The sequence below is a fragment of the Cupressus sempervirens genome, chromosome 11 (assembly GCF_028749045.1).
Source record: "Cupressus sempervirens isolate cs-2001-9-10 chromosome 11, ASM2874904v1, whole genome shotgun sequence".
NCBI classification, from domain to species: Eukaryota; Viridiplantae; Streptophyta; class Pinopsida; order Cupressales; family Cupressaceae; genus Cupressus; species Cupressus sempervirens.
Genome location: NC_143128.1, coordinates 303,503,081 through 303,530,623, shown reverse-complemented (window position 1 = coordinate 303,530,623; position 27,543 = coordinate 303,503,081). Strand labels below are relative to the sequence as shown.

Here is a 27,543-nt window from a genome sequence, read left to right as displayed (position 1 = left end):
TTGAGTTAGGGTTTTTTTGGCTTTGGCCATTCTTTAATAGCTTTGATCTTTTCTTCATCTATGCTTACCCCTTCTGCATTAATCTTATGTCTCAAGTAAAGGATCTCATTTAGCCCAAACTCACATTTTGAAATTTTGGCATATAATGACTCTGTTTCTAAAATATTTATGACTTCTTCAAGATGTTGACTTGTTCAATATGTTGCAAATGTTCTTACCAAGTGTTACTATAAATGAGTATGTTATCAAAGAATATGAGGACAAATCTTCTTGATTGCTGCCTAAAAATATGGTTCATACATGATTGGAAAGTAGCTGGAGCATTTGTGAGGCCAAAAGGGAGTGCTAGAAATTCAAAAATGCCCATAATGACATCTGAATGTTGTTTTCAAGACATCTTCCTTCCTCATTCTGATTTGGTGATATCCAGATTTTAGACCATTTTTTGAAAAATACTGAGAATCATGTAATTCGTCCATCAACTCATCTATCTTGGGAATTGGATATTTGTTCTTGATAGTTTTCTTGTTTAAGGCTCTGTAATCAATGCAAATCCTCATAAGTCCATCGTTTTTCTTGACAAGTACTACTAAGGAGGAAAATGGGCTGTTGCATGGTTGAATGTGTCCATTTTCAATAATTCTTTAATAGTTTTTTCAATTTCCTCTTTGTATTTATGGGGGTACCTGTACGGGGTGGTTATGACTGGTTTGGCTCCTTTATATCTATGGAATGCTCAAAGCCTCTTTTGGGTGGTAGACTTGGAGGGATATCTTCAAAGATCTTTTTGTGTTTCTTCAGGATGAGATGTATATCTGCATGTATCATAAGTTCATTAGTGGGTGATTTATCTAGAACGATACATGCAGCTATCCATTCTCCTTGATCATGTCTAAGGATATGTTCTATTCTATTGCAAGACACTGCTTAGGGGGATCCATCAAGTAATCCTTTTAATGTTATATCTTTTCCTTCATGCTTGAAACATACTTCCAGATTGGGGTTATCTATGTTGAAATGCCCTAAGGAGTCAATCCAAGGTAGTCTGAGGATGATATCATTTTGTAGTTTCATAACAAAAATATTTGCCTTTATAGTGTGGTTACTTAAGAGTAATTTTTAATTGCAGAATGACCTCCATGCATTGATCAATAATACCATTGCCCATTATCACCTTGATGCCTTGAATTTTTTGAGTTCTTAACCTTCTATTTGCTACTAGGTCCTTGCTGATGAAGTTATGAGAGGCTCCTGAATCTATTAATGCAATCACCTTTTGGCCTTTTAATATTCCTTTGGCACGAAAAGGTCCCTTTCCACTTTCTTGGGTGACCATTGCTAGTCCCAAATTCCTTCTCATCCACCTTTATTCTTTTGTTTGGTGCTTCATCCTCACTTGTTTCTTCTATTCTATGTAGTTGTCCCCTTTTACATTGGTGGTCTCATGCGCAAGGTTCGTTGCCTTTGAAACACAAACCTTTCTTAGATAATTCATCCCCATTCTTAATCGCTTCTTTACCTTGAAATCAGTGCCGTGGATTCCATTGTTCTTTGCAAAAGTAACATGTTTTATGTACAATTTACCTTCTTGATCCTTCTTGCTTATTTGGTGTTTTAGGAGGGTAAGTTCTAGATCTTTTCTTGGATACATTAGATTCCACCTTTCTGGCCTTTTTGATGGCTTCTTCCATTGTTTGAGGTTCTAAAGGATTGACTATGTTTTTAATAGAATCTTTTAGGCCTTCAACAAATAAGTGTGTAAGCATTCTTTGGGATAAGTCAAGAACCGTGACTGAAAGTTTTTGGAACTCATTTGCGAACTATTCTATTGTTCCATGCTGTTTTAAATGGGTTAGTTCCTTGAAGTACCATTCAGGTTCGATTTGATCAAATCATTTGATAAGCTTTTGAGACAATTCTTGGTAATAAGTTATGTTTTGATGACCTAGAGAGAGGAGCACATTGTGCCACCATTCATGCGTTGTTCCCTCTAAGTGGAGTATGGCGAATTGAAGGGCATCTTCCTCAGTCATCGGACTAAGAGTAAAATAGCTGTTTAGTTTTTGGAGACATGCAAAGGCTGTCATTTTTCTTGATCCATCAAAATTTGGTAGTATCTCTTTGTTCACCTTGTGATTAAGATCTTTGTTTATATGCTTTCTTGTTCTTTTTGGGGCCTTGTGTTTTTTACCCTCACAAAAATTTGCAAATGTTATGAGTTCCCTGATTTCTGGTTCAAGGCTTGCATAGGCTCGTGCATTATCTACTGTGTTATTGGTAGGTTGGTCTATTCCTTCCTCTTCCATTGGTATTTCTTCCCTTGGCAAGAAGGCTGGTCATGGGGTTTGAGAAGACGATGACTCATTAATCTCTGGTTCAGTTGAACTTATATCTCTCTTATAGGAATAGTTATTCTTGAGGTTATTAATAAAATTCCCCATATTTTGCAAATCTTTTAGAAGGGGCTGATTGGATTTATTAAATCTTTCGTTTTGACTCATGAAAGTTTGATTAGTTTGTTCTATGAAAGTTCTTAGTTTGTTTGCCATTTCATTCATGGTAGTCTTCTTAGTTCTCTCGTAAGTTTGCATGAAATGTTGTTCACAAGATGGCAAGATCGAGGCTTTGATTACATTTTAATGTCCCTAGTTTTGAGTTTGAAATCCTCGAGCTCCTTGTTATTGAACCTACGATACATGTTAGTACTCTAATAAAGATATATGTAAATAATTAGACTAAGATATGATCTAATTACTAAACTTGTATGCAGAAATGTAAGATTTCAGTTTGCCAATTAACTCCCTTCTTAAGGAGAGGCTGTGATTAAGTGCTTAGCTCCTGGGCGAGTGCTTCTTGGGGTCCTAATTAATAGAAAAGCTCTCCACTAAACACAATCTCTTCACTGAATAACCTCTCTCTAAGACCTTATGAGCAATCATATTGATATACCCATCCTTCTTAGGAGAGTCCCTTCACATCGTAAGCCTTATGGATGACCACACTAGGCACAACCATCCTATCATATGCATATGAAATGGTTATTTCAGTATATATTGATTAATTCAGAGAAAGCCTTATTCCCTGCCTTGCTTCCTATTCTGATGGATCCTTTCAGAGAAAAGAGATTACTGTCTTAATTCCTCCAAGGGAATTCAGTGAACTGATACTGTCTCAAGGTGTCTGTTAGAGAAAATGCCCATAACACTGTTTATATATGGTAGTCTTTCCTTATTTTGTCTCTTGAATGTTTTCCTTTGCGCTTACACTTGTCTTCTATGATTTTATGTTTATGATTGAGCTTCAGTTTGGAATATATGTTTTTCTCCTAGATGAACTGGTGATTCCCGGAATGTTTATGTTTCTTCACTTCGGTTTGAGTCTGAAAGATCTGCTGACAAGTATTGTGGTCGCTGCATGGGATTCTAATGCTGACTATAGGCTTTGTTTGTGGTATGCATTTGGATGTTTTGGCCGTAATCGTTGCAGTTAAATGTGGAGTTGTATTCTTTCTTTGGCTTTTGCACTAGCACCCAACCTTCCTTTCCGTTGATCTCGTCTTGAGTGAGTGGAATGTACAGCGATTTGGTGACTAAGTGGCAGTTTGACTTCTCCATTATTACCATCTGAGAGGATCTCTTACTTACAAATACAATGCTTTTCTTCCTGATCATGATGCTATTGATTTCTTACCTTATGCTTTTCTTCCATTATTACCCATTCTTACCTTATGCTTTTCTTCCATTATTACCCATTCTTACCTTATGAGGAATCACGACCAATGCATTTGGTCGTTACTTATTTGTTTTATGCATTTCTTAGCTTATCATTTGATATTAGTTCAAATGAATTATTCAACTATTATTGTGTGATTATTAATGAAATTATTATTATAATTTAAGAATATCAATTTATCATTATTTTATTGTTATAATTTGATAATAATAATTTACCATTATTTTATTATTATAATTTGATAATAGCAATTTACCATTAGTTTGAAATAATAATTGTAATAACAAATAGTTAATTATAATTTTATAATTTGTTATATGAATTCGATTTGTATATTTGCCTTATTAGTATTTTCTAGAGTTATGAATTATAATGATGAAATAAACTCCTAATAATTTATTAATGCAAGTGTTTATCCCATTTTCCTAGGGCCATTACATGTTCTTAATGTTTTTGATTCTTGAGTTCATAACCTCTTAAACATTCAGTTCTCAATGTAGAACTAACACTAGTTTCCAATGGTTTGGTCATTTATTTTTGGTAGTAGTTTAGATGGTAGTGTTTGCAGTATTTGTTTTTATACCAGGTCACTAGCTTTCCATTCCCATTGGTTACTCTACCAAGTTAAACTGATGGAGGCTTCACCCTCCTACAGTGGACATTGCGGTATACAAATAACTTTCCAACAACTTGATTACTAAATTTGTTAGTGCTCTCTCTGTACACATTCTAAGCTTTCCAGCCCAAACTGTGGATCGGATGAGTCAATATTGTTACCTTCTTGACCATGGGATTCAATTTATGTGGACATTTTATTTGTCTTACAGCTTACCAACACATGCTTCCATACCACATTGTGCTACTTTTGTAAATTGGCGTTTTCATGCAATACTTAAAAAGGCAATTCATTTTAGGCATAGGATACGCTGAATTTCATCCATGAGATTCGAGTTTCGGTGAATTTTTACTTTTTACGAACTTCATCCAAATTTTATGAAATCTAGTATAATACTGTTACTTAATATAATATTATTTTATTCGAAAATGATAATTGAGGTATTTGGTTAAATTATTTAGCAATGTTAAACTATTTTGACAATTTGGTGGATATATTACTAATATTTAAAAATATATAGATATATAAGTTAAATTTAATGTCAATTCTTTCCAAATTTTTACCCTTGCCGAATTTCATTTGAGTTTTATGATCGACGAACTTGAATTCAAATTTGAACCTTGTGACATAGCTAAACAATATCCCTTAATTACTAGAAATTACTTCATAATATAACACTGTTATATCAAATTAAGAAGGCCAATGCAATATAATCCTTGTCATACATTAATAGTTTGATTTGAATCCAAAAACTAAGGGAGTTGAATGTCTGATTTGAAGTCAATGACTATGGAAATGACTATTGATTCTTGTTGATTGGATAGTGAGGGTAGATTGGTGGTCATTTGTGATCATAGTTTCGAGACTCGGACTTGATGAGGGTGACTCAACTCTGGACTTGGGACTCCGTGAAAAGACTAGGTAAAGTGAAAACCCAAGAAATTTAGAGATCTTTTAGGTTTTAAGATTTTTTTCATGCACCCTTTATTGAATAAACCTTGAAGACACAATAACTGATGGAAGTATTGTCAGTGATGTCAAAGGGTTTCATGAACAAAACTACATGTGTTAGTATCATCATTGGCAAAGGTAAAAAGAAGTTGTCATTGATAAGTAATATTAAAGAGCAAGTCAATGATGCAAACAAAGTACATCTTATCTAAGATTGTCTAAAACATTGAATTTATATTCCCTAAAACATAGATCAGAGTGACTAAGAAATATAAAGCTAAATTTGACATTAAGTAATTAATTCAACAGCAGCAATGATGATTACCTGAAGAATGTCAAATATGCAGCAAATGGTATATTACATATGGTGCCGTCAGTTTGATGAACAAATAAGTGTTTGTCTAAGCTCATAAAGTCAAAAGAATGAGTTGCCAAGTAAGTCGGCGATGAGTCCCAATAAAAGAGAAATGAAACATAAGCAGTGACAAAGACAAATCGCAGAGGACATCGAGAGTCTTCATTAAACAAAATATGATTGAGTGATGCAAGTAACAAGATTCAACGACAATAATCAATTACAGTGATTATTAATTGATTATGTACATGCAAACCATAGTAACACGGGGATGCATCCCCCCACTTTTGCCCCACGCACCGGGGACTTGCACGCATTGGGGACTTGGGGACTTCGTCCCTCGTCCCCAGTGGTGCCACTAGATTCCACCACCTCTGCCGAGGATGGGGGGACGTCCCAATGTTAACTATTTGCTGATTTGACTATTTATGTTCAATGTTTGATGTTCCAATTCAATGCAATGTTCAAGTATTTACTCTTTTACATCTTTAAATTTTATATTGCGATAAATCTTTTCATGGCTAGCATTTTAAGCACCATATGTATAATATATACAACTCCCCTAGTCCCTTGCCGCCATCCCCCCGCCGTCCCTCTGCTGTCCCCAAATTAAGGCCCCTCTATCCCCCCGTCCCGAAAACTTGTTCCCCCCACTCCCTCGTCCCCCCGTCCCATAGAGTGGTGTAACTATGATGCAAACATCGAACCTATTGAGAATGATAATCCGCTTGGACGGTTGAACAAATAGGAGACAGTATAAATGGAAAATACAAAAGCAGCTTTGTCTGGAAAGTAAATAATAATATTATGCCCTATGCCTAACTCTGATGTAGCAGTCAACCGGAATATCAAAGGCTTACAATGTATAAAGGCAGCGATGAGTATTTTTATGGCAACGATCTTGGGAGATGAAATAAGTGTATAAGCCATGGAATTTTATTGGTCTTGACCTAGACAAATCACATCAACAATAATAGACTATGTCATATCTCTGTGGATTTCCAGTTAGCTAAAATCAACGATGTTGTAATACAAAGAAATACAAAACAGGGGTGATTAGTGCATACTGAATGATAGCGTCCAGATTACAAGTCAGCGTATAAACAAATTAAAGGAGTCAGATTGATTTAAAACCTTTATGGTGATTAGCAAAGACAAAGAAGGGTATCGAACCAAGAAAGAATGAATTCAAAGCAGCGACAAAATATAGAGAAGAGGCATTGTGATTATTGATATCATGGAGTTTGGTGCATATGTAAAGACAAATATAATACATACAGAAATATTATTCAAGATATCATTGAGAATAGTGATGCAGCCCGCGCGTTGGAAATTGTATGTTGTGCATTGTTAATAGATCATCGTGGTCAATAAACATCGATGCATGCCTTAGAAAGTGGTGATAAAATTGTGGTGGTCAATGGAAATGGAATTAATATATTTAATCTGAAAAAGTAGTTGCAGCGTTTATACGTACAACATGATCTTTAAGAAATAAAAGTGATAGAAGACCAAATGTATTGATTTACAAGAAATGACATAAATGTCAGAAAGTACTTCACACTCAAGATGGATTCATAATATGAATATCTAGCGACACAACAGGGCAGCAATATATTGGTGACCATTTTTAGAAGACATGTCAGACATCCATGGTTCAGGACCACGAAATAGAAGGTGTTGGGAGCAGCATGGTATAAAAAGAAAACAGCAGTTGTGCACCTAAACACATATTGAATAATATGTGCTCGATACTAGTCCATCTCAGTCGGTAATATGGTATTGATTACTGAAAAAGTCCCAGATAATATTGCTAATACAAAGATATTATTGATGTCATGAACTGATGAATTCATTGGATTAAAATGTGTTTCGAACTTTCGAGTATGAAGTCAGACTGCTGATACGAATACGACACAATACAAACAACAACTAAGGGGTCTTTGGAATTAGACCATGAAGTGTATGAAGATAAAATAGTACAAAGATGTATGTTATACTACGTAATATAAGGGATGTCGCTCCATATAGAAAAGATGAGTTTCATATTTGAGAAATATGAATTTGTGTTACGGATGTGATATAAATAAGACATGGCCCTAATTAAAGGATTATTATACGCTAAGATACCGATGCTTGGCAGTTTGGCCAAGGTGTGGGTGCGGATGTGCGGGGATGTGTGGATGCTTTTAGAAGCGTCACGGAGGTGGGTAGGAAGCTTGGCTTCTGCCTATGGGTGCTTGCGGGATGCTTGGGAAAGCATCCATCAATCATCCATCGAATCCATAGAGCATCCAGACTTTTTAGGTGCCAAGTCACTTAAGTGACACAATAAACCATGTGTTAAAATGGTTTTTTAAATTATATTTTGTCTCCTTTCTGCCCCAAAACCCTAAAACGACCCTAATATAGGCCATTCATTGCTCATTCCTCTCATTTTGTTTGCAGCTGGGCTCTCTTCTTATTTGGTCTCCATTTTGGCATAATTGCAATAGAATGGTTTATTTTTCATTTTGAATATTTCTTGCATTTCTTTGCGTACATTTATTATATAATTACAGTATATATATATTTATATATGGACGCACCCAAACGTATCCAAAATCCCCCCCCAAAAAAATCCGCCCATCAGCACCTCACACCCGCATCAGCATCTGAACCAACATCAGTAACGTAGATTGTACGCAATAAAGTTATTATTAAAAGCACAAAAAATACACCTCTTCAATCTAAGGCGTGACTTTTTGGACATGAAGATCTTAGTAAGAGATCTTTTTTTTTTTTTTTGGAAAAAGAGACAGTGAGAAATGAGCAGAATATAAGTGGGAAATAGAAGTAAGTGGTTCGTGAAAAAGAAATAAGAAAGGGTGTAGGGAATAGAACAGATTTAAAAAGAAAGAATAGATATGTGGAATAAGATGGAAAAATCAGAAAACTAGAGTATGTTGTCGAAGAGTATATAAAATGAAGAGCGTGATTAGTACTTATGAAATAACAGAGAAGTATGTAGAAAAACTGTATTAAGGAATCTATATATATATATCAGAAATAAAGTGTGTGGAGCTTGAAAAACAGAGGAAGCCAATATTAGAATATTAAAAGATGAGAGAAAAAAATAGGGGAACACAATTTATCAAAGTTGACATATATAATTATAGGAGGGATGTTTTCAGATGTGAATGTATATTCAAAGATATCAGATTAAAGAAAACAAGTTTGAATTTAAAGTGTCCATCATCATTTGAGCAAGCAACATTGATAAGGTGGAAAAATGAAATGTCCTTGGTCGGAATTGATAAGAAATGTTACACTTGAACTACAGAAATTTTGTCAAACAATTGTCCAGTAACCAAATTCTGAAAGTAATATTACCTCTGCCAGCTACTGTACTGTTTTCTCACATAAATAATATGAAATAAAAAGTTTAACTTATGAAGTCAAGTTCAGAATGATATTATGAAGGAAAAATCTATATTGAAGAAATAGTCTACGACCAGACTAATAAACTGGCACCATTAATATACATGTCAATGATAAATTTTGGAATCTAGACATTAAAGACTTCAGTGTTTGAGCTATGAATGGATAGAAAATATACAGACCCGTTAACAGTGTGGGGGGGGGGGGCATTGAGGATGACTGGAGATGTCGGAATGTCCTTCCTGGGCTCATGTTCAGATGTTTGCAATGGTTGCTATATTACTGACCGTGATACGCTCACTAGGATGATAGTGATATCCCATTCTCCCTATCACATTCACAGTATCTTAAATGCCCGAGCATATGTGCCTATATACTGATCACGTTATCTAGTTGGGCTGCACCATTGCACCCGCACTCTGCCAGTATAATGTATGTGCGTCGCTGGAGATAATTATCACTGAATTGTTACTGTCTAGAGCCGACTGCCCTTCTAGTTGATGAGATTCAGTGTAGGACGCTATTCTGAAACAAACTGATCCCCTTGTCCAGTTCTCTTAACCATTATACATTAAATCCGGAGGTTTGTTGCTAAACAATGCAGTCACAGCCGATTGGAATGGGAGGTATTCACGTGGGAAATTATTTCACTGTCCAGGAAGGACTGTTGTTTCTTTTTAATCCTCCAAACATTAAACACCCATACTGACCTGTACGTGTCACTTCTTAATGACCTTCAGATACTAGAATACTCCTTGTTGTTGCTTTCCCAATACTGAAAGATATTAATCATCCTAGAAACATAAATCTGAAGTGAAAATGGTGAAGGCTAGGTTTGTGTCTAGTCTCGCTCTTTTTCTTTAAGTGGTTTCATCATTAGGAAATATCCAATCACATTTAAGCAATCATTAGAATTTCATAGAAATATCATATATTCGTTGTGTGAATCCCAATGCAAAAAGCTTCCTTTTATCACCTCAAAGTGTTGGGAGATGCAAACAACTTAGCAATGTGGGATAAAAGACTATTTCGTCTTTTAGTCACTTAGGTCAATTTGTCCTAAAGTGACTTTAAATAATAAAGTACTTTACATTTCAATCAAATAAAATAAAGTGACTAAAACCTTAGGATCTCCCATTTAAATCTCCTCAGCTGAAACCCAAGTCTTGTGATTGGCTAGCATCCTAAAACATGCAATTAGCCTATCTGGATGGAAAGGTAGACCAACTAGGCGCCATTAAGGCTAGCGCGGAGAAGGGGACATTACAGTCCTCCCTTCCCAGGATTGCTTTCCCTCAAGCAATCTCAATACCGGATGCTGTAAGATTGACTTGCTTTCCCAAGTAGCATCCTCATATGGTAAATCCTTCTAGCTAGATATTCCTTGATGGCCCTGTTATATAGCTTTCTCTCTTTGACCTCTACCACCTCTGCTGGAACTAATACAAGCTTCACTTCCTCATCAAGTGGAGGAAACTCCATGGATGGTACTATATGCTGGCCAATCACCTTCTTGAGGCATGAAATGTGGAACACGTTATGAATTTTGTTGTCCTCAGGTAAATCTAGCTCATAGGTGACCTCACCAACCCTCCTTGTAATGCGATATGGACCAAAAAATCTGGGCTGTAATTTTTGAGACCCACTCTTCTTCAAGGAACTCTGCCCATATGGTTGGAGACAGAGATAAACCACGTCACCCAACTCAAAACTCCGCTTAGTCCGATGGCAATCAACATACATCTTTTGCTGATTTTGGGCTTGTAGAATGTTCTCCCGAAGAGATCTAAGGATATCTTGCTGACCTTGTATCCAATCCCTTGCTCGAGGTGCCCTGCTATCCGGCAAGGCCAGGTCTACGAATGACAGGGGTTCGCTGCCATAGAGAGCACGAAATGGAGACATTTGAATGGACATGTGGTAGGAGGAGTTGTAACAATACTCTCCTAAATACAACCACTTAACCCAGGCTCTCTGCTGTCCTGCTACATGACTCCAGAGATAACCTTCCACCCATTTGTTAACTATCTCAGTCTGTCCATCCGTCTGGAGGTGATAACTCGTGTTGGGTGTCAATTTCGTATCGGTCAATCTGAACAGTTCTTGCTAGAAATTGCTAAGGAACTTGCTATCCTTGTCTCTCACAATGGTGCGAGGAAGACTATGCAAACGAAAAATGTCCTGAAAGAATAATTCAGCTACCTGCGGGGCTAACCAATCTACAGTTATGGCAAAGAAGTGAGCGAACTTCGTTAATCTATCCACCACCACAAAAATAGAATCCCTGCCCTACACCCTAGGCAACCCTATAATAAAATCCATGGAAATACTCTCCCATTTCTGCGTTGGAATGTGGAGAGGATATAATAATCTGGCTGGAAACTCATGCTCTAACTTGTTTTGCTGACAAATTTGACACTCCCTGATATGCTGGAGGACATTGTCCTTGAGGCCCTTCCATGAAAATCTTTCCCTGACCTATCTGTAGGTTTTGAAGAACCCTGGGTGATCGGTTGATGGGGCATCATGTAGAGTTTCCATAATTTTTCCTTTGAGTTTAGACCTTGGTACGAGGTAAATCCTATCCTTGTAGAAAATCACATCATCTATTAGCTTATACCTACTGTCTTGAAGTTGTCCATCCATAATCTGGCATGCTTTAGTATTCTTATAATACTCAACCAATAACTGAGACTTCCAATTTGCTGAAATCTCAGATATAGCACAACATTCTGCTATTGAGGGTCTCCTAGAAAGTGCATCAGCAACTACATTGTTTTTACCTTTGACATACTCAATTTCAAAATCATATGCTTGAATCTTACTGACCTACTTCTGTTGTCTCTCATTAAGATCTTTCTATTCTAGGAAGTAGCTCAAACTATTGTGATCTGTCTTAACTGTGAATTTGCCCCCACTAGGTACTATCTTAACTTGGCTAGAGCATGCATCATAGCCAACATCTCCTTATCATAAGTGGAGTACAAATCTTTCGCCATCCTTGAGCTTCCTGCTCTCATAAGCAATTAGATGCCTATCCTGCATGAGCACTGCGCCAATACCACTCCTTGAAGCATCACATTCCAGAACAAATGGTCGAGAGAAATCCGGTAGTGCCAAGACTGGGCATGTGCTCATCACCTGTTTGAGCCTATCAAAGGTCTCCTCTGCTTTAGCTGTCCATCTGAAAGCTCCTTTTCGTGTGAGGTCAGTAAGGGGAGCTGCTATTTGAGATAAACCCCTAGTGAACCTCTGGTAGTAAGAGCAAAGACCCATGAAGCCTCTCAAGTTTGATACATTCCTCGGTGGTGGCCAATCTAGGATTGCCTGAATCTTTTCTTGATGCACCTTTACCCCATTTGCACCAATCACGTGACCAAGGTAGAGGATCTCAGTCAACCCAAACTCACATCTAGACTCTTTTGCAAACAAAGAGTGCACCTCCATGATACTGAGTACCTCATCTAGATGTTGCAAGTGCTCTTCCCTAGTTCTACTGAAAATCAATGTCATCAAAAAATACTAATACGCTCTTCCACAGCTACTTACGAAAATTTGGTTCATACATGACTTAAATGTAGCTGACGCATTAATGAGTCAAAATGGCATAACCAAGAACTCATAGTGATCATAATGACATCGAAAGGCTGTCTTATGCACAACCTCCTCACGAACCCGTATCTGATGGTACCTTGATATGAGATCTATTTTTGAAAGGTAAACCGCTCCATGTAACTCGTCCAATAGCTCATCAATGCGAGGGATTGGGTACCTGTTTTTGATGGTCCTCTTGTTGAGAGGACATTAATCAATACACATGCGAGTGCCATCCTTCTTCACCAATACAACTAAAGAAGCAAAGGGGTTGGAGCTAGGCTTGATGTGTCCCATGTCTAGAAGCTCCTTAATTGTCTATTCTATCTCCTCCTTATAATGCCTGGGATGATGATAAGGTGTCATGATGATGGGTTTGGCACCCTCCTCCAACTCAATGATATTCTCAAACCCCCTTTCTAGGGGAATACCTGGAGGTATGTCCTCAAAAACCCTCTGGTGCTTATCAAGCACTGGCTGAATGTCAATGTGAAGCTATTGTCCTAATTCTAAGGTAGCCATAGAGGAAATGAAATAGTGTGCTGCCCACTCCATGTCATCATGCCTCATAATGGCTTCCATCCCATGGGCTGAAATCAACCTGGGCTCCCCTTTTGACATAGCCTTGATGATCACTTGTCAGCCATCCTATAAGAACTCCAACTGCATCTTCTCGTGATCAACCATATATTTGCCTACGGTCTGTAACCACTATCTCCCCAACATGGCATCTAGTCCATCTAAATCTACCACATAAAAATTTGCCTCAAGAAGGAAATCATCAAAATGAATTGGAAGTCCTGACACCTTCCCTACGCATCTCAATCTCTCACCTCCTGCCACCCTAACCTCAAACTCAAGTATGTTGTCAACCTGTAACTTCCTCATGGTAACCCATTGTGAGCTTATGAAGTTATGTGAGGCACCCATATCCAAGAGACATATAATACATTGTCCTCTAACAATTCCTTTCAAACGAAAGGGGGGTTTTGTGGGATCGCTAGAAAGTGATGCTATGATAGGAGGCTACCCCTGGGTACCTTCCTTCTTTCTTTCTCTAGGTGGTTGATCCTTGTTCTTCTCCTCATCACTGCCATCAACATTGTTGCCCTCCTGCTGCTCATCCTCTTCCTCTGAAAGTACCTCTACATAATGTATCTTGCCTTTGCCAAGGCATCTATGATCATGTGTCCATGGCTCTCTACAAGTGAAGCATAACTTCTTCCTCCTGAGTTCATTTCGTGTCTCAAAGTCCATCTTGGGAGGTATAGCCTTATGCTGGTTTTTATTCTTTTGGAAAGAAGTGGTCCCCTTATACGTCTTCTTAGGAGGCTGTAATATCGAAGAGGGTGACTCTAGATCGTGTGCGATCTTAATAATCTAGAGCATTTGGTTTACGTACCTTAACCAAACCTCTATATCTATCCTATAAACCCTTGGTGAACAACATTACCTTACGTTGTTTTGTCATGTTAGGAATCATCACCGAGATCTGCTGAAACTTGCCAATGAAATCATCTAGAGATCCACCTTGTCGTAGTTGTGCCAAATCCCTGTAATAGACCTCTATATCCTTCTTGTCAAAGCGAGTAATCAACTTAGAGCTGAAAGTCTCATATGATGTAATGAGACCATGATCCTGGGTAACCAACCTATGATGCCACCAATCATATGCCGCTCCCTCTAAGTGCATCGTAACAAATCTGATGACTTCTATCTCTGACATAGGTTTAAGTATTAGGTATGTGTCTAGCTTGTGAATCCAAGCTCTCGCAGATGTCTTACTGCTGCCATCAAAAGTAGGGAGAGATAGTTTGTTCATAGCATGCTTGAAGTCTCTGTTTGGTGCTCTAGGCCTCCTATCCTACTACTATTTATTTGAATCCCTTTTCTAATTTAGATATTGGACAAAGGACATATTTTGTTTAATAGGATCAGGAAATAAATCCCATTCATCATACATTGCCATAACATTGTCCGGTAGTAAATTTGGTGCTGCTAGTGGTGCTGCCTCTTCCTTTGCATTAAAACTGGCACTAAAGACCTGTCAGTGTTTTGTGTGGGAGCCCTAATAGCTCGGGGTGATCCCGCTACACTACTACCACCACTGTGATGGCTCGGAGCTCTCCTATTAACAAGGGCTAATTGTTGTATATTAACTACAAGTTGCTGAAGAGCATCAACTATGTTATTTTGCCCATCCCTAATAGCCCGCAATGTTTCCCTTACTTCCTTGTCCGATTTAGTTTTATTACGTGCCATTTGAATGTTGCTTACCTGTTATGCCTGTTCAAACTGATCAACCTGTTTAGTCTGTTTAGCTTGTTCCCCGGTTCCAAAAATCAATTCCTCACCCACTGACTAAAATTATAAAGTTTTTTCCTCATACCCCGCTGCCATTTTATTTCTTGTTTAACCCACAAGATGACATGACCTGTAGTGTTGATACCACTAAAATGTCCTTGGTCAGAATTGATAAGAAATGTTACACTTGAACTATAAATTTTTTGTCAAACAATTGTCCAACAACCAAATTCTTAAAGTAATATTACCTCTGCCAACTACTGTACTGTTTTCTCACATAAATAATATGAAATAATAAGTTTAACTAATGAAGTCAAGTTCGGAATGATATTATGAAGGAAAACTCTATATTGAAGAAATAGTCTATGACCAAACTAATAAACCGACACCATTAATGCACATGTGAATGGTAAATTTCGAAATGTGGACATTATAGATTTCACAGTGTTTGAGCTACGAATGGATAGCAAATATACAAACCCGTTAACAGTGTAGGGGGGGTGTTGAGGATGATTGGAGATGTCGGAATGCCCTTCTTGCACTCATGTTCAGATGTTTGCAATGTTTACTATATTACTGACTGTGATACGCTCACTCAGATGATAGTGATATTCCATTCTCCCTATCACATTCACAGTATCTTAAATGCCCGAGTGTATGTTCTTGTATACTGATAACATTATCTTCCTGGGCTACGCCATTGCACCTGCACTCTGCCAGTATAATGTATGTGCACTGTTGGAGATAATTACCACTGAACTGTGACTGTCTAAAGCCCGCTGCCCTTTTGGTTAATGAGATTCAGTGTAGAACGCTATTTTGAAACAAACTGATCCCCTTGTCCAGTTCTCTTAACCATTATACATTAAATCTAGAGGTTTGTTGCTAAACAATGTAGTCACAACTGACTGGAATGGGAGGTATTCACGTGGGAAATTATTTCATTGTCTAGGAAAGACTGTTATTTCTTTTTAATCCTCCAAACATTAAACACGCATACCGACCTGTACATGTCACTTCTTAATGACCTTTAGATACCAGAATACTCCTTGTCACTGCTTTCCCAATGCTAAAAGATATTAATCATCCTGGAAACATAAATCTGAAGTGAAAATGGTGAAGGCTAGGTTTGCGTCTAGTCTCGCTCTTTTTCCTTAAGCAGTTTCGTCCTTAGGAACTATCCAGTCACATTTAATTTTTTAAACAACCATTAGGATTTCGTAGAAATATCATATATTCGTTGTGTGAATCCCAATGCAAAGAGCTTCTTTTTTTCACCTCAAAGTGTGGGAGATGCAAACAACTGAGCAATGTGGGATAAAAAACTATTTCATCTTTTAGTCACTTAAGTCAATTTGTCCTAAAGTGACTTTAAATAATGAAGTACTTTACATTTCAATCTAATAAAATAAAGTGACTAAAACCTTAGGATCTCCCATTTAAATCTCCTCAATAGAAGCCGAACTCCTGTGACTGGTTGGCATCCTAAAACATATGTTGTTAGCCTATCCGGATGGAAAGATAGACCAACTAGGCACCATTAAGGTTGGCGCGGAGAAGGGGACATTACAAAAAAATAGTTTTTTGGCAATGGGTTGGTGCTCACGAAGATAAGCAGTGGGGGTTGGTGTTTCCAGTAGGTCGGAGCCTGTGAAGTGTGGGAGTTGGAGCTTCTAGTGAGTCGTGCTCATAAACATAGGGGTTGGAGCCTCTAGTAGGTTGTAGCCTACAAAACATTGTAAAAGAACAGTTTATATAAAAAAACATTTATTTGCCATGGTTTTCTCCCACATTGGGTTTCCACGTAAATCTTTGTGTCATTGTGTTCATGTGCATAATTGTTTCTTTTAGCATTTGATCCCCCCTCTCAGTATAATCTTGTGCTCTTCAATAACATCATCAAATAGAAGTTAATTTGATCACATACAAAAGTATACATCAAGCACATAAGTATAAACACAAATTATAGCTTAAAAGAATAGCACACTTAGATATATGAATATTGTCAAATGTATACAGAGTTCACGGAATATGAAATCAGTGACATCAAATGTTCCAAACAAAAAAAAAAAAAAAAAAACTAAAAGTCTATGGCAGAGCAACTCAGAGGAGCATGTGTCCTTCCTATGAAGGTGTCTAAGGTAGGTCCTTGATGAATGTAGCAGCCTTAATATTTTTCTAACTATGAATATACAGAAATTTGTTATGTATTATGTTGATTTTTATGATCATGATTCATCATTGGCCTTTTACTTGCATATAGTATAGTTTGATGGGGATTTTGGGGCAATTCCAAAACAAGGTTGAGGGTAGCACCCCTCACAGGGGTCTGTGTGTGTGTGTGTGTGAGAGAGAGAGAGAGAGAGAGAGAGAGAATGCTGATAGGAACTTACTGATTACTGAAGTTTGAGTAAGCCTGAAAATTTACAAGATCTAAAACATAGAATTAACTCCTAGATATTAGAAACCACTCTTAAATATCCTAACAATATGGACATGAAATATCACTTTAAGTCACTTTTGGCTTATACTTGAATGTTATATTTTGTGTACGTTCCAGTGAAAAGAATGAGACTGACTGAAAGACAAACATGGGCAATTAAATGTTACATTCCATGTATATTCTGGGGTCATAAACCATTACAACATTAAAATTTGGAGACTCAAACAAGAAAAAAACCAGTTTAGCTGAGCTTGAGCATCGGGACTTGCTTGAGCTAGGTGAGTTTGGCGAGTCTCATCTAGACTCTAGCCAAGCTTAAGTCTGGTTCTCCCAGATTTGCGGAGGGCCACTTGGCTCAGGGCTTGGTGGGTGTTGGTGAGTCTCAAAACTATATTTACGACCTCTTCTTTTGAGGGGTTTTAGTTAGAAACTTGCCAAATTACCAAATGAATCAAGGGTCAAGCACGTTATAATACAGCTCGTTCATTTCTTCCATCTTATTGCCATAGGGTAGTTCAAGAGTTCTTGTGTTGCAGATGAGGAGCTCTTAAAGTATATAATAAAAGCTTATCAGGTATGCTTTATATAAAGCACAAGGTGACCTAATGTATGCAGTTGTGTGAAGATAATTTTGTTTGGTTGATGAAATTACCTAGTGCTTTAAATCAATACAGTGTGGATTTAGAGATAAATTTACTCCGTGCAGTAAAGTAGATCCTAAGGTACACTATATTACAGTTGTTTTCAATACAGATCTAGGGAATAAAGTTTGTAGGGTTATCTGATTGTATTAGGGCAGGGATCATAACACAAGAAATCAATAAAAAGTATATTTTTGTTGATTAAATGGGGGCAACTTCTCAGGAACTGGAAAGAATTAAGAAACAATCTACTCAAGACTGCAACTTGAGTACCAAAGCAGGCATTTTACAGATTGTCATGCTGCAAAATAAGTCAATGCAGAAATAGTTTTGGGGGCATATAATGTAACCATAGATCTATTTTATAACACCTGGGAAGAATAAATACACTTGCTTGTAACTTCCTGTAATCATGAAAAAATGTAGGATAATGAGATCAAGATGGAGTATTGCTAGATGGATGGAGATATCATTGGCAAGTCTCCACTTAAAAGTTTAAAGCATGATTTTATGTGTACCAATCACAATTAGAGCCTCACCAGCCTCAAAGATGTAGACATTTTCAAAGGATTATTAGGAGCAGATCATCCACATGATATGTTGCAGACAGAAATTATTTAAAATTTGGCTAATGAAAAAATACACAATATCTATCAACATAAATGCACACGTTTAAGTTGAGTTGGTTTTAAATTACAGTGCACATGAACTTAGTGTTCTGGCAGTAGCATCTACAAAACAAGAGATAATAATAAATGGTTGGAGTCATTCTGCTAGGCTTTTGAAAATCCATCACGTGTGCTGTTCTCCCTAAAGTTTTATTCAAGATGTTTAATAATCAAAATCATCGATGTTAACCAATGATCTATTTTGAAGCTTGGCTCTCTACATTTTCACTTTAATATTGTCTACAAGCCATTGCACAAATTCTGTAAGGTTTTCTTTAATCTAAACTCTAGGTGAAGGCTCTTATAATGTACTCCTCTTTGCAAATTAGAAGGTGACACTACTAAAAATCACGATATATTTTGAAATAAAATTGTGACATTTATGTAGATTTTTTTTTATGATGTTTGACTTAATATGCCAACGTAAACTGGACTACTTATAATGGTATTTGATTGATGTGCGAGACCTGATGGTGAATTTTTTAAAATGGAACAGGATCAATGGAAAACTACTCTGTTGTTACGTGCGAAGAATTCTTTGAAGACCAAAGAATTGGAAGAGGATGACCTTACTTAGAAAGTTCTGACTGTGTGATGCATCAGTGCTTTCATTGTAGGTTTTCCCGTAGATCCAATATTCAAGGTCGCGTAAGAAACTATGCTGCAATTCATTTATAGGATCAAAATCAGATTTTAAATGTTGTGGGATTTGACTCTGCTACACAAGTAGCCATTACAGTAACAGCACCCCTTTTCCATCCATGTTGGCAATAATTTTAAGGTGAAGGGACCCACTTATAATTGTAAGGCAAAGGGGTGAGAAATGACAATAATATCTATTGCTTTCGGCTTTTCGTTCTCAAATGTATTCCCCATTGACTAAGATTTTAAAGAATGTAATCCCTTTTAACTGGCCCCTGTCACAACTCTCAGCAAGGGGGGACTATATGAATTACAATTCAGAAGTAATTGAAAGCTTCCGTATATTTTAACAAAAAGGAAAAAAACTCTGTAAGCTTTGACAAGAGAACTAAAATTTTGTATATGTCTCATGCGCACCCCTTGTGGCTTGAGAGTAATTTTGTAGGTAGATAGAATATGCATTGCTTCTTGCATCTATACGCTTTAATTCCGTGGGTTGGTGTTTATTACAAAACTGTTTCTAATAGAGATTTGTACCATTTCTTTTTACCAGAATTTATAAAGATTGTTTTTTCTCTTAGACAAATGATTGACTAATTTAGCATGGACGTTGAAAAGTTTGAAAAAACTTACCACCAAGTAAACAGATAAAATATTAAGTTGCCATGGACAGATGTGCCTTCTGAGTAAATTGGCACTTCCAATTTTCTCTACTTTTTGGGATAAGAAATAATTCTAAACATTTTTTAAGAACATGATTTCTTTATTGCAATCTTCCTAGTTGTTTTGAGATAGTGCATAAGTGTTTTTCCATGGAGTAGATGTGACCTGAGTACTAGCTTTTTTTATCATAAGAGTTCAGTTTGTAGACTTTCGATTTTCCGTGTAAATGTTTTGAAGGCCTTGATTGAAATCAGGTTTTAAAAAGATAAACTAAAGCTTGAAGACTTCATTCAATGAATGTTAGGACTGGTGAACAAGATAGCTTGTAAAGAGTTAGACCAGTAATTGTTATCTTCTAGATTGAAATAATCCACAAATAGAAGTTGATGCATGAATTGCATGCATGTTTAAACGGATCCTTAATGAGATCCGTGCCTGGAAAATGTGAGTTTTTAAGTCACGTCTCGTGTGATGAAATAATGAAATAGTTGAGATTTGAGGCCGCTAGGTAAATATTGGGAAAGTACTTTCCTTATAGTGCTTGAGTAAATTCTTAAAAAAAATGCACTCTTAAGCATAATAAATAAACTTGTCTATACTGAGGTTGATGACGGTTTTCTCATATGTCATAGTACCATGAAGATTTCCACCTTTAGAATTAAGTCAGAATTCTAAATACAGAGGTTAACATTATAGAAATATTATTTCTACTTGTGAGATTAGCATACCCATGCAGACCTTGATGGGATTGTTTGGACTTTTTCTTTTTTTCCGCCAGCCCATTTGGTTCGTGGAAGATGACAGGTATTGGCTTTTTCAAAATCTAGATTTGAAATTTTTTGCGTTTGTTTCAAAATTCGCAAAATGGAATTAGCATACCGGACTTCCAATTTTGCCTCAAAACTAAGTTTTCCAACTTCCTACTAGCAAGTAGGAATTGAAAATCAAAACCTGGTTATGTTTTTTAAGGAGTGTAAAAATAATAAATCGGACTACTTTTTGAAATTTGCCTTCAACTCCAAGCTTACCCATAAAAATGTGTCTTCACACGCATCTTCCGAGTGAAACAAATGGTTCAAGTAAAATCCCAAAAATCGGAATGAAGATTTGCAAAACCTTGATTTGGCTAAACCAAGGTTTGTAAAAATCCCTGTGTTTTGAATTCCATGAACCAAACAGACCTGAATGCATTAACTTTTGGATTGTCTTTAATTCAATAACATATTGATAATTTTTAACTCTATCTTAAAATTTGTGGCAGGTTCTTATCCATCTTATTTTCTCATTCTTTTGTGGTTGGATTCTTATCCATTCTTGTTTCATCGTTATTCTTATTTATCTTTATACATTCGTTATCTACTCATTCTTGTTCAATTTTATTGGCACTAATTAATATGCATTTGTTCTTCCAATTGAAATTAATTATGTCTCCTATTAGATTGTCAAGTGCTCTAAATTAATCACGACACTTTGCTTTGATACCACTTGTTAGGATTAACCACATACATAAATAACAATAAATGCAAATATAAACAATATCAAAAAATAGGCACCAAACGGAAAATTAGAAAACATGTTCCTAATTTCCTATTCCTATTCCAAAAATCAAATAGGTCCTTAAAGGGGTGTTATAACAATTTTAAAATCTTGTGTTCCCGCTCGATGCGTTTGTTCCACCCAGTGCTCTACACTCAGTCCATGGCCCCTCCCGGTAGCTCCTCGGGGGTTCCACTTCGGTCGACTTCCGGTGTCCGTCCTGCTGGGAGCAAATCCTTTGCATACGTTGTTGCGTTCGGGGCTGTTGTCCATGGCTTAGGAGTTCCTATAGTGGAGCGTGTGATCTTGTCCTCGGTGGTGAATCCTATTGCGGTCAGCTCTCCGATTCTATTAGCTCTGGATGATGAAATTGCTGAAGAAATCTCTCTCATGGCTGCGGATTTCTCTCGAAGAGCCACTATCTTTAGATTCTAGGGATTTTGGCCTTCACTTCATGCTCTTCACGCTTGGATTTCCAAGCACTAGGAACCTCTGATTTTAGAATCTATACATATTTTCCTTGTGGCTAGGGTTTTCTTCATCGTTAAATTCAATGATGTTGAGGATAGGAGGACTATTTTATGTAGCCGCTTCAAATTGGGAGGATCTTTACCCTCTGTTGGCCAAACCTTGGCACGAGGGTTTCGATCTTGCAACAGAATCATTTGCTCCTATGCCTCTCTGGGTTGGACTCCCTAATCTCCCCTTCACCTGTGGCTAGATTCAGTTCTTGAAGTTGTGGGAGATGCCATTGGTGACTTCCAAATGGTGGACTCCAAATCTTTTGATATCCTGCATTCTACTTATGCTCGCATCTTTGTGGTGGTGGATACGTCGCAAGGACTACCTGAGAAGATCAAACTTGAGGTCCCTAATGGTTCTTGGATTCAGACTCTAGACTATGAAGGAATTCCTTTCCGTTGTAGGGTTTGCTTCGGGACTAGTCATGTTGTTGCTCGTTGCCCTGCGAAAGTTAGGAAATCAAAGAAAAGACCCTCTTTGTGGTCTGGGGCTTTGGTTCATCATTACATAGTCCTTAAAGATGTTGCCCTTAAGGATGTCCCCCAGTTTGTGGGTGCTGAGCGTGATAGTTGCCCTACTTCAGTTGGTCCAGATCTTGATTCGTTGGGGGATATGGGAGTAGCGGGCTCCCCTTCCTCTACGGTTCGGGTTCTGTTGGTCAATGGTTTGGATGAGATCTTACTTGCTTCTCCGGTTGGGTCAGTTGGCGAGGCTTTGGTTTGGGAGGAGGAGGCTTCTCGGGTGGAGGAAGGTTGGACAAAGGTTAAAGGCAAAAAATACAAACATTCCCAACATTCCTTGGACTGTCTTCTTAGATCTCACTCTTATGGGGGTAGGTCTTAATTGCTTTGAGTTGTACTTGGTGGCAGAAACACACTGTGTTATTTGTAGGGTCGACCTAGTCCCCCTTTGTTGGTTGGGGACTTGTTTCTTCTTTTGTCTGTAGTCTCTTTGTTAGGGCTCTGTTGAAAATCTTTTGTGTAAAGGGTTTCAGGCACCCTTCAAAGCCTGCTTTCCTTAATAAGAAACAATATCAAAAATAATAAATCGCACAGAAGGGAACACAAGACACAGATTAATGTGGTTCATCCAATCTATAGGCCACATCCACCAAACAACGAGTCCAATATTCTTATTATTCAGTGATTACAACTTGATTACAATTCGTAATCACTTATAGCTCATTATCGCTGCAAGAAGCTACAATCTTATCATACGTTATGAAATCCCTAAGCCTAAACCATTTTATACAAGCTTTTGCCGCATGCAAAATTAGGGCTAGAATAAGTTGTCCAATAGAAAAATAACACCTGACACATTTTACAATAATAAAGTCATTTGAGTTTTCAAGGGAGCTTCCCACGAAAACCCCTACGGGGGCGTTGCCCCTTGACCCCACCCTATATTATGATAGAAACACACTTGGGGCATTACCCCTTGACCTCGTCTTGAGGGCGCTACCCCCAAAGTGTCGTAGTAATGATCTAGGGGGAAATCATGTTGAATAAAGTGGAAAAAATTAACTTCGGAGTTTGATTAGGTTTCACATCACAACAATCTCCCACTTGGAGACTGATCAAACTCCACAACAATAGTACTCCTTGTCACAGTACAGGTTGAGGTTGAAGAACAATGCCTCCATGGGGGTTTTCAAGGGCAGCACCCCCGAAAGCTCAAATGACTTTATTATTGTAAAAGACATTGAATGCTATTTTTCTATTAGACGACTTATTCTAGCCCTAATTTTTTAAGTGACAAAAGCTTGTATAAAATGGCTTAGGGTTAAGGATTTCATAATGTATGATGAGATTGTATCTTCTTGCAATAGTATTGAGCTATAAGTGATTACAGATTGTAGTCATTGAATAACAAGAATATTGGAATTGTTGTTTGGTGGATATAGTCCAGGGATTGGGTGAACCACACTAAATTTTTGTGTCTTGTGTTCTCTTCTGTATGACTTATTATTTCCGATATTGGTTATATTTGCATGTAATTGTTATTTTTGTCCGTGGTTAATCCTAATAGTTGGATTCTTATCCATTTGAATTTCATTGTTATTCTTATTTATCTTTACACATTTGTTATCTATTCATTCTTGTTCAATCTTTTTGGCACCAGTTAATATGCATTCATTCTTCCCTTTGATATTAATTATGTCTCCCATTAGATTATCTAAGTACTCTAAATTATTTTAATGGAATCTAAAAGAGTGGAAGTGGTCTTCAAAATATTCAAACATTCCCTCTGTGTATTTGTTGTTATGAACTATAATGCACATTTCATCTAAGATAATGCAGTGGCATAGTATTTAAAAAGTATTTACTGTATACTTAGTTGTGTAAGAACACTATTAAAAGGAGGAATATACTTTCTAGTATCATTGTATTGGTAATTCACACACACACATACACACACACACACACATCTATATGCATATATACATAAACATATGTGTGTGTGTGTGTGTAAAATTTAGTCTACCAAGGGGTTTGATCTAGATAAACTGATTTACAATCCATCAAACTATGACCAAAAATATTATATTCAAAATTAACTTTTGCGATCTCAAATTAAAATATGTATGTTTATCGATTTTGAGAGAGGGTATTTGCATTAGAATTCATTTTTCATTATTGTTATGACGTAGTTTTGGTTGAATCTTTTAAATTCCTAATTATTGTATTTGATGGGGGAACTATTCCAAGTAGAGGAAGAAAACAAAATCCTATCAAGAGTGTGGGGGCAATCTCTTAGGGTCCATTTGGTTTGTGGAATTGTAGAAATTGAGATTTGAGATTTCTACAATTCTCAATTTAGCCAAATCAAGGTTTTGCAAATGTTCATTCCTATTTTTTGGATTTTACTTGAATCATTTGTTTCACTCGAAAGATGAGTGGGAAGACACATTTTTATGCATAAGCTTGGAGTTGTAGGTAGACTCTAAAAAGTAGTCCAAACTATTATTTTTAAACTCCTCAAAAAGCATGACCAAGCTTTGATTTTCAATTCCTACTTGCTAGTAGGAAGTTTGAAAACCTAGTTTTGAAACAAAATTAGAAGTTTGGTATTCTAATTCCATTTTGCCAATTTTGAAGCAAACACAAAAATATTCTCTCTCTCTCTCTCTCTCTCTCTCTCTCTCACACACACACACACACACACACACACACACACACACACCTATACGTATATATACATAAACATATGTATATGTATATATACATATATACGTGTATACACACACACACACACACACACACACACACACACACACATAAAGGTCTACCAAGGGGTTTGATCTAGATGAACTCATTTACAATCCATCAACTATGACCCAAAATATGATCTCAAATTAAAATATGTTTGTTTATCGATTTTGAGAGAGAGTGTATTTGCATTATAATTCATTTTTCATTATTGTTATGACATAGTTTTGGCTTAATTTCTTAAATTCCTAATTATTGTATTTAATGGGGGAACTATTCCAAGTAGAGGAAGGAGACAAAACCCTATCAAGAGTGTGGGGGCAATAATGATCATGTGTTTTGAATATGTTGACTTGAGAGATACTTTATTGGTCTAAAAATGTATCCAAATGAGCACATTAGAGAACATTAATGATTTGAAGTGAATACAAAAATGGGAATCCACAATAAAAATGACAATAATAGAATTCTTATATTTCTAGATGCAACAAATATTCTGATTTAAAAGCATTCTTTAGATGGGTGAACTATGTTAGAAAATTGGCTCCATTACAAATAAACACGATGCTTTATAAAAAGCTTGAGTCTTAGTGGTCAGACACCATGAAACCATTGTTAGACCATTTATGTGGAGTGAATAACAAAAATAAATGCAATAGAATTTTGGCTACCTACCAAACTATCATCTTGGATTATCAACATCAAATGCATCGTATTGTTGCTAATTGGAAGGTCATGATAAATAGAACACTAGAGGAAATTAACAATTTGGACTCCACAATCTCCTTTTGAACTTTTTGAAAGTGTATAACATGCGTAAAAAAATATTACAGAGATGATCTCAAATTCAACTTTAAATCATAGGAAAATTTAGTGTTGCAATTGTAAAAAAATCACCATCATGCCATTTCCAATTCTTCCATCAAGGTTTAGTATAATACACCTAATTTTTTAGTGGGTCATATGAAGGCATAAGCCCAATTATCATTATGAGGGTTGGTTTTCTTACAAGGTTCCAATTGAAGTTATCATTGGCTTGCGACTAAGTGAGCTACGTGAAATGAACCTTAGAGATGTCTAACTCTTTTTTTGAGGAACTTTGGAAAGTGCATCAAAGCAATAAGACAATCAAATACTTTAACAAAGAACCCAACTCAATGGATCTAAAGAGGCCAGATTAATGAGGTTGGATGCCATTAACAATAAGACATGCACATGAATTTGCAAATAATTTTAAACTAATTTGAGAAAATAAAAGCCAGAGTCAAGAATGTAGCATGGATAGGATAAAAGGCTTCTTAGTTATATCTTAAGATTTATTACGTTGAATTTGATTAAAAATGCCATTTGGTTCCAAATTTTCTTGTTTATTTCATGTCTTAGAGGAAACAATGAAAATGTTTAAGATATATTTTTTCTAAGTCAAATTATATATATATAAACTTGTGCCACCATTTTTACAAAGGAAAAGACTAACAAAAGTATAACTGTTCAACATCAATGACTTAAAAATGATATTATTATTTAGAATTTGAAAGTGAAGTAAACTAATAAAATGTGTAGAAATTGATGAAGTTTAGGATTATTATTTTTAGCGATTAATTATATATATATATATAAAGATTCTTGTGTTTGCATTTTGTCCTATGGTTATTTTGACTTGAGATATACTTTGATGGATTGTACATACCTTGATTGCTTAGTTTGAGGTGGTGTGATCACCTGATCTATTGGATTGGGTGACCTTGACATCATTTTTCATACTGCTGCTACCTTCTTCCTTCTTTCTCCATGTAACTTCTTGTCTATTCTGCTTCAATAATATCTTTACCTTTGTTTTATTCATCTCTAGGTGTGGGTGCTTGGGTTCTACAGTTCTTGTTTAAATGTCCAATCTTGTGATAACTATAATAAACTAAACTTCCATTCATCCAACTCTTGGATTACCATTAAAATATGTCCTATTTCAATTTGTTGCAATATAACCATATTTGTTGCATAACTGACAATTGTACCATGTGTTGTAATCCCAATTAATTGTGTTACCTTTCTTAGGTACATTTCCTAGCTTCTTTGGTGTCCAGTTAGGTTTGGCATTGGATCTACAATCTTGTGCTCTATGACCATACCTTTGACAATTGTATCAATATCCTTCAAATCTATGTGCAACTAGTGTATTCCTAATGTTTGATCTACACATGTTCTTGATGTCCATGCTTATTACAATTAAAACAATATCTATTGAAT

General features: G+C 36.5%; 1 protein-coding gene across 2 annotated transcripts in view; it reads left to right on the top strand.

The window, feature by feature from the left end:
• Positions 1 to 27,543, top strand: part of LOC149529334 (alpha-soluble NSF attachment protein 2-like) — a 131,029-nt gene that overhangs the window by 102,882 nt on the left and 604 nt on the right. The window contains exon 9 of one of the 2 annotated variants that reach the window (XM_089810236.1): positions 19,221 to 19,782. The exons of the other annotated variant lie outside the window; for it this stretch is intronic. Coding sequence (XP_089666362.1) covers positions 19,221 to 19,301 — 81 coding nt within the window. The 3' untranslated portion in view covers positions 19,302 to 19,782. Of the gene's footprint in view, positions 1 to 19,220; positions 19,783 to 27,543 lie in introns of those variants that run through there. 2 annotated transcript variants of the gene reach the window in all.